Source organism: Telopea speciosissima, chromosome 4 (assembly GCF_018873765.1).
Source record: "Telopea speciosissima isolate NSW1024214 ecotype Mountain lineage chromosome 4, Tspe_v1, whole genome shotgun sequence".
NCBI lineage: Eukaryota > Viridiplantae > Streptophyta > Magnoliopsida > Proteales > Proteaceae > Telopea > Telopea speciosissima.
In genome coordinates, this window is record NC_057919.1 from 57,250,518 (window position 1) to 57,265,189 (window position 14,672).

At 37.5% G+C, this 14,672-nt stretch overlaps 1 protein-coding gene across 2 annotated transcripts; it reads left to right on the forward strand.

The window, feature by feature from the left end:
- The first annotated feature begins 2,254 nt into the window (after positions 1–2,254).
- On the forward strand, positions 2,255–6,746 carry LOC122657874 (mitochondrial import inner membrane translocase subunit PAM16 like 2). Of its 2 annotated transcripts, XM_043852667.1 has the most exons (5): positions 2,255–2,396; positions 5,481–5,568; positions 5,912–6,045; positions 6,161–6,293; positions 6,659–6,746. In XM_043852667.1, the coding sequence occupies exons 1-4, from the start codon at positions 2,394–2,396 to the stop codon at positions 6,284–6,286; spliced, it is 351 nt and encodes a 116-aa protein (XP_043708602.1). In that variant the 5' UTR covers positions 2,255–2,393; the 3' UTR covers positions 6,287–6,293; positions 6,659–6,746. The 2 variants fall into 2 exon arrangements, with proteins under 2 accessions (XP_043708602.1, XP_043708601.1); XM_043852666.1 differs by lacking the exon at positions 6,659–6,746 and having other exon boundaries at positions 6,161–6,500.
- Positions 6,747–14,672: the final 7,926 nt, after the last annotated feature.

A 14,672-nucleotide genomic window follows, 5' to 3' on the forward strand; every position in this document is an offset into this window, starting at 1 on the left:
CTTCTGAAGCCCCAAATCCTCCACAGATGTTGTAGCAAGAGAGTGCCAACCTTCTTCTGATGTTGCAGTGGGAGAGTGCCAAGCTTCTTCTGAAGCCCTAAATCCTCTACAGAGGTTGCAGAGGGAGAAAGATTGAAAGAAATTTGAGAAAGTGTGAGAGATTTGAGGGTTGATAATAAAGGGACGGTTAGCGGGAGTGAGAATGAGAGAGATTTGAGAGAGTATCGACTGTGAGCGCGGAGGAAAGAGCGGGAAGAGTTTGGGTTTTGGTGGGAAAGGAAATATTATGCGGCGTTGCACAATAAATGTCGTTATATTGCACTCATCCTTCACCACCGTCGTAAACGCCGTGGCAGCCGAATATAAAAATGGATATATTCCAACGTTTCCTAGCAAATGCCGTTGTAAATAAACCTGTTACGGCATTTTATTAAGAGTGCCGTTGAATATGCACACCAACAACAGCGTTTGCTAGGAAAGGCCGCAGATTACAATTGTTTAACGGCGTTATGCTCTAAACGTCGTTGTAATGTGAGATAAAAAGGCATTTATTTATAACGCCGTCAATTAGCCTATATATGATGACTTTTTAAAATAAACGCCATTGAATATGCCTCTATGACGACATTTTTAAACAACGCCGTCATATCTCCCGTGCTAAATGCCGTCATTGATGCTTTTTCTTGTAGTGTGAATTTTGTCAGTCGGTGCAACTATTAGAGCTTTGGATTACATGATCCCAGTCACTCCATCGTTTGGATAAGCACTCGATAGAGGAGGATCCATTTTTTATTGTTGGACAACGAGATAGAGTATAATTCTGATGAGACTCATACATATGATTTTCATCACAATGGTGGAGAAATGGGTGAGGATGTAGAGGAGGAGACGATTGTTGACACTACAGACACACTGACATGGCTTGCATGGCTTATAGGCGAAACATATGGTGCGGACATGCAACATATTTTCAATGACCCGCATCGATGGTATGTTGAAGAGCAGAGGCACGGAAATATTCCATACATTGCACAATCTGGGTTTAAGACTCAGCCACCAGACCATACACATATATAAGTGCTTGGATTTTTCAAGGATCCAGCTTCGTTAATCTATCCGCCATAGCTTCCTTACCTGTCTGAGTCGAATCAAAGGAGCCAACAGCCGCATGAAGAAAATAGTCAGACGATTGAGAGTGGCGTGAGATCGTACTTCCAGCAGTTCTAGGAGGTCACTCCAATAGAACTCCACCAACCTCCTTCACTTCAATGGGATGATGATGGCACCGACAGTAACCCATACGATGGACCATGACATTCAGTGCATGGATGGTATTATTGTGGTGTGCATAATTTCATATTTATTTACATTATATGTCTTTTCAATTTGGTGAAAATCATGAACTCCTACTATATTTGTCGTTGCAAATTCCAAGCTGACACTTTACAATAATGTGGGCTTATTGATGATGATAGTGGCCGATGGACCGGAGGTAATTTGTAATATCATTATTCCTGTACTTTTGGAATGTATTAATAATATGTTATAATTGAATCTTGATTGCATCTGATACCCAAAAAAAAAGAATCTTATTTGCATCATTTATTGTTTAGTTTTTCGCAACTTTCTATAAATCCTTTTATGTTCCATTACATAATGTGTGTGAGATTGTGATTAGGTAACTTTATGTGGTAGTTTTTTGTTTATTTTCTATTAATATATATTCTTTTCATTTTAGAATTTTTTCTACAACTTGTACATATTTTTTTTGTAATTTTGCTTGTACTTTGTTTAATTTTTCACAAAAAAAATCTTAGTTTATTTTCAATTTAATAAAAAATAACAATATTTATTTTTTAATATATTTTTCGTTAATATCATCTTTGCGTTTTTATATATAATTTTAAAATAACTTACACATTTATTGTACTATTAAATGTATTTTTTCCAATTTGTAAATTAAAAAAAAGTTTCAATTTTTTTCCTTGAATTTTGATTTTTTGATTTTCAAAATTTTTGGAAAATGTTGACTTTTTAATATTTTTTGACCGATTCTGTCTGATCCAAGACCCGATTCCCAAAAACCTTGTCAATTGTATTTATTTAACCGACCAGGCCAATCCAGGGCGTTCCGGATCAATATTGGCCGAGGCCGATCCCTTGACCAAATCCGATTCCTAAAACCCCGCGGACAAGCCCAAACTTAATATGAAAGTTCAAAACAAACTAACTTTGCAGAATCAGAAAAAAAAAAAAAAAAACGCTTTCTTGTCCGATAAGCGATAATCTCTGTTTCTAAAGGTCACCTGATTCAGGCTCTATAGTGTAAATAATTTTTTTTTGGCTCTCCTTAGACACCATTGCTTCGAGGCTCTGTTCACTGCTATCGAGCCATGGTACGTGTAATCATTCGCTTCCTTCTCTTGATTTTGAATTGGTTTCTTCTATTTTGTATTTTTTCCCCATTTGTTTTATTTTCTTTGTTTATGAAACTTTTATTCGCAATTTATTGATAACCTGTTCTAGGGTTTGGAATTAGAATCAGTGCTGTGGTTTCTCTCTATGCCTTTCTCTGGCTTCATATGAATCAATTTTAAGCTTTTTTTGGTGCCGTGTTTGCTTGCTAATTAGATGGTTCTTTTACAAAATAGAAAATTGTTTCACTTAGTCGTGTTGGATGTGGTGTTGTCATTCATTCCATGATGCTACAAGATTCATGTGGGTTGAAGTTTAACAAATTTTTTTGAGGATTCTTGTGGTGTCGGGAGTTATATAGCCGTAGATAGAATGACGGAGTTGACCAGCATTATCGAGGCACAGATTAGGATCCAGAGCAATGGTTTTTTTCGATTAACACCAACTCCTATCCTGAGGGGGAGGGGAAAAAAGAAAAAAAAAGAGGGTTTTCAGACTTTGGTAAGTCTTACCTACCCAGTAGATAGAGCAATATAAAGCCACTGATGTTTGTTGCCTTGAGAGGCAATGCAGCAACTAGAATCTAACTGCAGCTTGAAGAATAGGTCTTGAAGCAGGGAGCAGGATCAGGATTTGGATTTTTTTCTAGGATTATTTTTTGCGGATTAAAAGATGGAGAGGGATGTGTGGCCAGGTTGTGGTTCTAGAGCAAGTCCTGCTTTTGCTCCTAGGAAGAGTGGACTTGTGTCAGTCATAACCTTCAACAGTTTTTGCACATAGTGGCGACTGTAGGAGTCGAACCTGTGTCTTCATATCAGCAGGCTGAATCAACCAAAAAATGCATAGGAAATTTCAACAACCATTGGACCTGCCCTTTCTAGGTAGTAGCTCTCACCAGCTGGGCCTTATTACATGTTTGTTTACAGACTTTGATAAATTCCTAATCCAACTCATCCAAGGACCATCCTACTTCTAAGAGTCAAACAAGTTTGAAGTATAAACTGAAAAGGAAAAGGAAAAGGAAAAACTCCGCCCCGACAGTTATCCTAATAGGAATTTAATTCGAGTCCTAATGTCACTGGGAGTTATTCAATAGAAATGAATAAAGAGAAGAAATAACTAATCTGGACCTTAAATCCTATATGTAAGATGGCAGACTTAAGAGTGCCCTAGTATGGGCCCACTAGTTTTAAAGGCTAAGGCAAACCTATCCACGTGTGGTCACGGCTCATGAGGCTTTGTTTCTGTAATGCATGGCCTGTGTAACTCACTGGAAATTGGCTTGTAGAACCTCTAACTTCGTTCTTTTATCACGTGTCTTAGATATGGGATTTTGGTTGTTGAGTATTAGGTGGAGTCTAGATTCAAGCTTTGGTCAATCCGATCTAGCGTGGAGTTTGCACCCTTTATGAAATATTCAATACCAAAGCTTCCTTACTGAGAACAACTTGATAATGGCCCAGGCAGGATGTAATGATGAGAGGTGGAACTGCATCATCTATCGTTTCAAATCTTAGCCTGTTCCTTCTTCTACTCTTGAAAGCCAAAATCTTGCAGCTTCTTTTAGAATATATCTTCAGTAAGCTCAACATACAGATTTGACCTTTTCTTATAATTTAAAGCCTTAAACGCCAAGAACCCACCTGCAATCTTTAATACTTTAATGGTTGTTGGACATGATTAAATAATCTTAGTGGACTTTCTCTTACCTTGTCACACATTAGGCTTCATTTGACTTTAGTGCTCTCTAATGCATTCATCATTTCTGATTCTATCCTTGCTAGTTGATCTGCTTATCCTTCTTAATCCTAGTCTTGGACCCAATTGGGTAACCATTTATGACCTGTTTAAGTACTATTTAAAGCCTTTAACTAAGACAAGCTCGACTTAGAGGTCTCATCTAAACTGTGTTAGCATTGCCTAAAATTAGTGCTTTCAGTTGCTCACAAAAGGGGCTCATGTTCTCTTTTAAGTGGATTTTCCACTGTTCTTCTTTGTCTTATTCTTCTTCCCTCCCCCCACCCCACTTTTGTAGTTAAGTACAATAGTTTTAGATAAACTGCACTTAAGTACTATTATTTTCTTCAAAGTTCTGATGCATTTTATGGACATTTTAGTGACATATTGCCCAACATTCTGCTAAGTAGTTTTGGTCTTGTACTGGCAGATGTTTGGTATAAAGAGTTCTCTATTTTGTCCATCTGAAATTTTCTTTATGAAGAAAGTAAAGAATATGACCTTAAAATGCTATTCTGGTTGCTTTTTCTCTCATACTTGGACAAACCATGCACGTGTAACACTTTAAATTCTAATCCATCTGCTGTCTACTTGAGCATTTCTCAGAAGAAAAAATTTTTTTTTTTTTTTTTTGGGGGGGGGGGGGGGGGTTGCTCTCATAGTTGAACAATCGTTGCCTAGGCGTCCAAGCTCTTTCTTGGGTCCAAGGCAATAACATGCCTTGTTGACACTTCATGAGTTACATTGATTTATGTTTATTGCTTTGTTTTTCAATGAATATGCTTATATTATATCCTATACCTTGTTTATTGTATGTTGATTTTCTCATATTTGGTCATTAATAGCATAAGTATATCATATTGTATTGATTTGGCTTCTATGTTTCATATAAGCATAATTATGTAAAAGTTTCATTGCTATATTACATATAGTCATATGCTGTACACCTAGGATGCCTAGGTAATCACCTAGATGGGCGCTTTGTTGCCTATGCGCCCCTCCTACACCTTGGGTTGCGTAGTCACCTTGACAATTATGAGGGCTCTTTTACTTCGCAATTCCCTTAGGCGTCAGGGTTCTTTCTCTTTATTGTGAAATCAGAGTTGCCTGACAGTGATAATGGCAATGAATGCCCATTTGGTTCCAGTTTGTGCGTCATTTAGTGCATTATGTCATTTACTGCTACTTTGAGAGATTCATCGTTTGATTGGACTTTTCCATTTATAATGTTGCTTTTATTGTTCTGCAAATTCTTTACCGTCTTCTCCATTTTATCCTTTTGATTTTATCTATTAGTCTATAGCTCATTGACATACTACTGGGCCTAGGCTGCAAAAATTCTTGCCAACTTGATTATAATGGGCTCTGGGATATTAGGAAGGGCTATGGTCCAAGCATACCGTCAAGCACTTCAAAGTAAGCTTCTCTAATTTCATCTCTCCTTTAGATTGCAGCTTCATTGTTCTCCTTTCACTAAATATCTTGGTCTTTGGGGAAGTTGTTTCTAAATTTATGCTTTTCCTTTTTTCTAGTGAATACACCATGTCCCATATTTGTTTTGAATTCCTTAATTTTTTAATATATTGACATTAAGGATTCTACTGAACTTGGTAGGAAAATTTTGTTCGTAATTAATGAGTTGGATTCACTGAAAAACTTGTTTTTGGGTTGTACATACCACTGTTTGAGCCAAACATTCCTAGCTTAAATTGCTCCAGTATGTTCATTCTCTGATACGATTAATATTCATGAGTGACAGATGCCTCTAAATCTGGTGTTGCTCAAGAAGCATTTCAGAATCCCATGCGCAGAGTTAGAAAAATCATGACCGAACAAGAAGCAAGGGAGATTCTTGGTGTCACTGAGAATGCTGCTTGGGAGGAGATCTTGAAGGTCTCTGTGTTTTCTTTTCTTGTCTGTCCCCCACCCTTCTAAATCTTGTTGAACTTCTATAAAATGGTTAGAACCATCTATTATAAATGGACCCTAAAATGACTGATATATGCAGAAGTATGATTCTTTGTTCGAGAATAATGCTAAGAATGGGAGCTTTTATCTTCAGTCAAAGGTACACAGGGCTAAGGAATGTTTAGAAGCTGCATACCAAAGCAAAGGTCCGGAAACAGCAGGTTGAGAATCTGGTAGACTTTCCTCTTCATTTGGTTCATTGTGCTGTCATGTTCTCCGCCTGATTTTCTTTATAATTAATATTCTTTATCCAAAGATAGGAAAAAAATTTGTACCCCACATTTTTCCCTCATGTTTTGAACTAACCTTGTATCTAATGACTAGCCCAATAAATTTTGAAATTTGCAGTTTATTCATGGAAAACCAGATTCTCTCTCTCACTCTTCACTCTCTCACGCATACACACACCCACCCACCCACCCTCCAGCCCCCAAATATAAGGGTATTTCCAGATTAAAACAGAAACAAGGAACTAGATTTGGTTATTTTTCCCTGTGCATTCTGTGTTCTGGTTGATTTGCTTTGAACTGCCTTGCAGCTTTACTTGTTTGCTGTATCTCAGAAACTATAAATCTATTAAAAGGTTCTTTGGGGGCCTGGGCTGCCATTAAAAAACTGGGGATTTCATAGGCTTAATAAGCCAATGAAGCTGTGGACTATCTCTGCATCATGCACAGGTGGATTTAACCATCCCGAACTGTTATACTTTGCTGATAATTATCAACTTGTTAGTAGTTTAACCTTTGTATGAATGGACATACAATGTCCACTCTGATAGTCTGATATACCATTTGGTTGCATTCTGTCAAAAGTTGCGAAAAAATACAAGAAATTGCAAGAAAATACAAGAAATTTTGTGATATTTGTTTGTTCTCTTCACTCTATTGAGAACTCAACCAAAGGCAACCTAAAGCTTTTCAAAAGAAACACAGAACAACCAAGTAAAATAAGATTAGATGTAGCTGTATAGTAGGGAGTATTTTTGTATCTTTTGCCAATCCCCTGCTGAAATTCGTCTGTCACAAGTCTTTAGTGGTTTATATTAATGAAAATTTGCATTTTTTTCCTCGTAATAAATTTTTGGGAAAATTACACTGCAAGCCCTTGACGTTTGTCCTAAATACAGAATGAACCCCTGTGTTTCTAAATTATACAGCCGCACCCCCTGAGTGGATGGTGTTAAATAATATAATGTAAAATGCCAACTGTTCCCTCTTCTATATTAACTAAAAACTGTTAAATAATACAATGTAAAGTGCCAACTTTGCCCTCTTCAAATCCTCTTTCCTCTCTAAACCTTTCTTCTTCTTCTTGATTTTCTTCTTTTCTGGCTTCTTCTCCTCCTTCGTTGTCATCGTTGCTTTCATTGCCGCCATTCCGGCCAACCCAGCAGCTCCAGGCTTCTTCCAAGTACAGAGAATGGAGCAACTTGAACCCAAGAGCAGATCTGAGATGAGCATAGGGCTATGTTGAAGAAGAAGAATCAGTCTTATCTTTCTTAATAATCCCCATAGCATACAGAGAGATACAATATTTTATACACAAAGAAATCACAAATCGCCTTCCTTGATCTGCTGCCGATCTCCTCCAATTCAAACTCTCCTCGCAGACCCAGTTCTTGTTTCTCTGCCCCGATTGGTGTTTACATTATTCAAATCATAATCTCCAACTACCTGCGAAAGAACTTTTGTTCATTTGTAGAATTTTAATTCAGGGGCTCAGGAGTCAAACAGGACCAAAAGTTCACCCAAGTATCTCTTCCTTTTTTTAGCTTTAACACACCCGTCCCTAATTCTGAGGAATGCAGAATTCCGGGGAGTGCCATTTAGTGAAGATGCATTTTCTCTCATTCCTTCACTTTTTCCTCAAGTAACTTGATATCCCTATATGCATTAATTTAGGGTATCAAATTCTTAAACCATCACAGTTGGTTTTTGTTTTATTTATTGGGTGGGCAAACCTTCAGACCTTGGCTGTTGGTTTATTTTGTATTTGGGCAAACTAGAGTTATCGAGCTCCTTTCCTATATTTTGAACCACTAACATTTTCCATAAAAACCTTCGCCAAGCTCAATGGGTGAGAGATGAGAAAACGACACTAAAGATGACTCTCCAAGGTAAACTCCGGCAGCGTCTGGGATAACGATGGACTCTTCGACGTAAACTCCGGTGATGTCTGGGACAAACACGACCCCCCTTAAGTCGTTGTGCCTTCCTGCGGCCTCTTTGTCGCAAGTAACTCCGACTAGCAGGGGAAGAAGGGAAGGGGAAGGGGAAGGGAAAGGGGGTGTGAAGTTGGGCAAAATGGTAAGCTCGCACCCCATTAGGGGTATATTTGTCATTTTAAGGCATCAAAGGCCAACACATCAGCAACTAACGGGAATGCTCTAATAGGTGGGGGCTAAGTGTAACAAGTACCCTAAACTCATGGGTGCTGGGCGTATATTTTTAAAACACAGGGGGTCGCTTTGTATTTAGGACAAGCCTCAGGGGGTCACAGTGTAATTTTCCCTAAATTTTTCTGTTTTCTCCAACTACCGAACATGTCCTTCCTTCACTTTTTCCTTTAAGTAACTTGATATCCCTACATGCATTAATTTAGGGTGTATCAAATTCTTAAACCATCACAGTTAGTTTTTGTTTTATTTATTGGGTGGGCAAACCTTCAGAGCTTGGCTGCTGCTTTATTTTGTATTTGGGCAAACCCGAGTTATCGAGCTCCTTTCCTACATGTTGAACCACTGACATTTTTTTGAGGTTTTCCTCTCTTTTCCCTTCAATTCTTCTTTGGTCTTTTTCAAGTTCTCAGCATGTTCAAAATTTCTAGTAATCTGATCTCCATTGATTTAGCAGCTAAGCGTGTTCTGAGGAGTCAACATATCCAATTTCAAGGGTTTTCTCCCTGCATTCTCCATAGATGACCTTATGTCAAGCATGCTACTGTATTTTTAAGATACTGGGGAATGTAAATTGGTTTGGGAGGCTTCTCCCAAAAGGAAAAACAAGGCCCTTAAGTTTTTGTTGTTATGTTGTGTCTCTTGATTCTCAATTGAGAAGCATTATAGTTGCAAGCAATAAACTTTAGATTATACTGCTCAATTCAGCCTTATCCCAACTAAATGGGGTTGGCTACATGGATCCTTTTCCTCAAATCCGCTCTATTCAAAGCCATACTTGTTACAAGGCCTAACCTATGCATGTCTTTCATCACTTTTCCCGGAATCATTTTAGGTGTACCCCTGGTTCTTTTAGCTCATTCAATCTGAATCAAATCACTCATCTGTACTAGAGCATCTAGTGGCCTTTTGTTGCACATAGCCATGCCACCTTAAACAACTAGTACATCTAGTGGCCTTTTGTTGCACATAGCCATGCCACCTTAAACAACTTTCTCACATCTCTCCACTTCATCCATCTTATTTTAATTCTCTGTGTAACATCGTCCTCTATCTCTCCTTTATTTATGATTGAGCCCATACCTAAAATAATCACTTTGTAGAATCCCCTTCTCGTCAATTTTCACTACCTTATTATCTGCCCTATTGAGACTAAAGTTACACACCATATACTTTGTTTTTGTTCTACTTATCTTAAAACCTTTTGATTTCAAGATTGATCTTCATAAACTACAAAGTATGCATGAAAGAAACATCTATATTTGCTTTAACTAGACATCTCACAATCTTCAATGTTTTAGTTATTGTAATTTACAATTGCCAGGTGCTCTTCACTTCCAGCATTTGCAGGAGCAGCTTTACATAATTTAGGGGTCATATGTAGTAAGTAGTTCATGCCTACTTGTAATAAGCACTTTTTTGGAATTTCCAGGTCTACAAATTCTTTCTTGATATTTCTCCTTAAAAATCATACATGTAATGTAATCTACTATCACCTTCTTAATCAGACAATAATCTTCACTAGTTATCACTTCATTATGACCTAACATGTAAACTACCCCATGTCTTGATTTTTCCAAGAACCCTCTCTTTTTATCTTTTAGGGTTCATCCTAGCTATGGTAACCTCCCAGTTTTCCTCCCTGATGAATTCCCCGAGGCTCTCCATCAACAAGCCTCAAACTCTTTGTGCCCGATCCTTTTTGTCTCTATAGCCGTATCTTGCTATGCATCTATACATCTTGTAAGCTTTTGGTCGTACTCGCCTTAGCAGAATCCTTTCACTGGTTTGGACCTTGATAACAGAGGGAATGTATAGCTGGAAGGTTGATGAGTAAGTGATAGAATATGGCTAGGATTCCTTGAGTTAGCTCTGTGGAGAGAAGCTCGACACCAGAGACTCGTGTGATGCCTTAGTCGAGACTGAGGCTGAATAGGTACTCAGTTGACACCTTCCTCTCTACTTCAAATGTGTAACGCGTAACCTGGATGTAGTGCCAGACATCCCTAACAAAGAAGAGTGCCTCAGCGAAGATCAGAGGGAAGGTATCCATCTTTATCAAAATTGTATACTACTGATGAGAAGTAAAGGAACTCAAAGGAACCAAAGATTAGAATGAATAGGTTGATAAGTAGAACACTGCTTTTGCCATATCATTAACATTATTAAAACCAACAGTGATCTGCTACAACAATAGATTAAGAAGACCAGATTAACACCACTGAACTTTCTCTAATAATGCAAGTGTAAGATAAGGAGAAAATGGTGATTGATGAATCATACATAACTAATATCAAGATATCAAGGAAATATAAGGCTAAAAAAGTTGGATAATATATGATACCTGTACTTAGATTTGAATCAATATTTCTAACTCCATCCACGACTGACAGAACTGAAATGAATCAATCACTTCCATGTCAGATAAACCCATTTGGAATGCTCTACTCATGCAAACATACATCAAATTAAGCATGCATGGCCAAATGGGTCGATGAGCTTGGCCACACTTGGACAAGACTGGCAATCTACTGTAACTGTGGCCAAAGCAAGGTCCAGGCAGGCTGTGATGAATTTTTTTTCTGTCCTGTTCCCTGCCCGGTATAGTGGTTCAGTTCCTTTCATAGGGAGTGGAAATGACGTTTTAACCTCCCTCGGGCAGTGTGTTCAGATAGGGGGTTAGGTTGTTATTTCCCACTCCCTTTGAGGAGAACTGGACCACTGTACCGAGCAAGGAACAGAGGACGATAATGATCCACCCAGTCAACGAGAGGTTTGGATGGTGTATCGAGGATTGGTGGGGGTATCATCAACTTTGTACAATAAGAGGGCATAGCATTTATAACATTTGATAAGTGTACTTTTCCTTCACTTGTGGTGAAGGAAAAACTTTCTCATTGGTCATCAGTGGAACATTGCAAAAATGAGAGTGAAGTAACCTCCCACTCTCCACCCCCGCCCAAAAATAAAAAAAAGTAATAGATTCTAGTTCTATGATAAAAATACAAGGTGGGGCGGTTGACATGTCACCTGAGATTCAATGGGTTGTGGTTGTTTACCCAAAAAAGAAAAAGGGGTCGTGGTTGTCTTGAGATGTAAACAAGTACCAAATTGAAGTTAAAGGTAAACTAATAACTAAGGTTATGAATAAATATGAGGAGAGAGAGAGAGAGAGAGAGCCTAAAATGTAGGGGGTTAAAATCTCGTCATCAATGACCATACAAGTACCAAGTAGACTGATGACAAGATGATAGTTTTAGCAAAGAAGCTTTCTCCAGGGTGTTGGAAGTGTGTCCATTAAATTCATAAATAAATTATGGGAAGCAGTTTTTTGTTCGGAGTGTGGCCTATGCCAGCACTCCTATGTATCTATCTCTCTCCTTAAAACAAGGGGGCAGAGGTGTCTTTTTACATGGGGGAGGAAAGAGATAGACTCATGGGAGTGCTGGCGTAGGCCACACTCCCGGACAGAGGTCTTTTTCCCATAAATTATTTATTTATGATTATAATTTCATGGCATTAACGGGGCTATGGTTGTTCATAGATTTTCACCTCGAATCTTTTCATGACTAGGGACAGAATTGAGCATTCTGCTCATATGGTCATCACAATGTGTGTGCTTATGAATGTTAGTTTTGAGACATAAATGTGTACATATCGTGTGTACATTTGATTTGATCACATGAGAATCTTGACTTAATATTGTCAATTGTTTAGATGACACTATTTTCATTGGTAGTTTTCGATTGGTCTCTAGACATGAGAGTTCCTTATCATTGCAACGAGACATTATGGGTGTTTTCATGTATCAATGGTTGATGTTCTTTTGACTATATACTAGTGTGCTGGATTCATGGTGTTTGATAGTGGATGAAAGAGATGCTTAATAAAGGATCAATTTCCATATTAGGTGAATATCAGAGAGAGAGAGTATCTGAACATGATTGGATGAAAATCCAAATCTAGTGATATATTTTGTAAATAGTTTACAAAAGTTTTTAAAAATATTAATATATGATAGAAATATTCATATATTTAATGTGTCATGGAGATTATATGAGCATACAAATCAATACTTAGATGGGTGTCTAGATATACCTAAATCCATAGTCAAAGAAGACTGTATGCATAAACGCTCTCTTGTGTGTGACGGTCGTTGGTTTTGTATACTCTTTTTTTCTTTCCGAAGCTTTAGGGTTTCATTGTCATATATTTAATATGTTAATGTTGACAATATATATAGAGTGAGGGTAGAGATCAACCTTGCAAAAAATAGAATATTTCATTTTCCATTAAAGGATGTTAGAATTAAGGTCACACATATGCACAGTATTCATACTAATCAAGGTGTGTCAAATAAAGCCCAATATTCTAATATGTGATCATTTTCCAGTATTGGACTTAACTAACTTACTCCAGCAATAGTCAACACTATACTAGTATGGTTTTATAAAAACGAATTAGACTATACTAGCCCGCCAAAAAAGAAAACCTTACAACCTCCCATATGGGCAGCATACGTCATTGGTTTTAAATTTAAAACATTTTATTAAAACTACTCTCCGGATTACAAAGAAAAGGTGGCCACAAAAAAATGCCTTGGTCTAAATGAGACTACAAACACCCAACCATGCGGATCGTAACATTTCCAATGATATAAGATCAAACACATCAAAAAGTTTGCAACCTCACCAACTTGGCTTGTATAGTATAAAAGTGTGGTATGAAAACTACATACAATAGTGATCAACATCTCAATTTTCAAACTGATTTGGGCTTCAAGTGAAATAAGCCCCATGGCTGCTTCATACATGGAAGCTCACAGACACTGTCCTTACATGGTGCTTCTTCCATGGAAGCCTACTAGAACAATCCGAAATAGCTGCTTCATTCATGCAAGCTCACAGACATTGTCCTTACATGGTGCTTCTCCCGTGGAAGCCTACTAGAACCGTCTGAAATAGCTACTTTATCCAAGAAGCTCACTATAGCTTTTTCAATTAGGGAAATTCACTGGGACTGGATCCAAATGTCCCCAAATCACTAACACAAGTCCTCAATCCAAAAGGCGACTTTACTAGTACATAAATGTGCGTGTATTCTCAAAAGACCTCGGTTACAAAACGAGGTTAATATACCACATAGCCTCAATTACCAAAAAGAGGCAAATAATCAAGCTGTGTACACATGATAAACTAATGGCCATAACAAGAATGATGTACAAATATTCTCAAGAATAAAATAAAACAAAATTCATAAAGTCAATTGCAATTGATTACGTCAATAAGAATACTCCCACTAACAAAATGTATCAAAGAATATAATACATATTATTAATATGCTTTAGAAAAACCTTTTGGAGTAAAACCTTTAGTTAGTGGATCAAAAATCATATTATCTATAGGAAAGTGTTCTACAAAAATCTGCGACTCTTGAACCTTCTTTCTCACAAGAAAATATTTAATGTCAATGTACTTAAAGCCTAAAGTATTTTTATTATTATGGGAGAAACGAACTACAACAAAATTGTCACAATACATCCCCAGTACATAAGAGATTTCACCAAGATCTTTCATATCAAATTAATTAGAACATAGTTGTTTAGTCTCATGTAGAAGAGTAACATTCTACTTGCAGGGAGAATATCATCAACATAAAACACAAGAAAAACAAATTTTCTCCCATTGATTTTTATGTTAGTGAGAATGTTTCCTTGTAACTCCAAAGATGGCAATCTCTTTGAGAAACAAAACCGCACAATCGTTGTTGAATTAGAGCAAGATACCTAAGTCAACACACAATCTAAGCCTATCAAGAAGAGCTCTCATCTCTGCCACTGAGCTGGTGCAAACACCATAAAAGGTTGAAAAGTCCGCAAGCAATCTCCTATTTTTGTCGCGAATAATTCCCCCACCTCCACTAACACTTGGGTTTCCTTTACTAGCGTCATCCACGTTTAATTTTACTACATTGAAAGGAGGGCACTAATAAATCGGTACCAGGATCTTCTGCTTTATTTTTTGAGGAATCATTTGAAGAACTTGCATGATAATGTTGTCCTTCATGACATTAATTTAGTGAATTTTCCTAAGCCAAGATTTAACTTTTTCAATTATTGTTGAGGCTGAACGAATGTTCACCCCATGTCTATGACTAT

Excerpts from the sequence above, each read along its gene's own strand:
- LOC122657874 (XM_043852667.1), top strand. Across the intron at positions 5,569-5,911 it reads ATACCGTCAAGCACTTCAAA|ATGCCTCTAAATCTGGTGTT; the intron begins GTAAGCTTCTCT and ends CATGAGTGACAG. Across the intron at positions 6,046-6,160 it reads CTTGGGAGGAGATCTTGAAG|AAGTATGATTCTTTGTTCGA; the intron begins GTCTCTGTGTTT and ends TGATATATGCAG.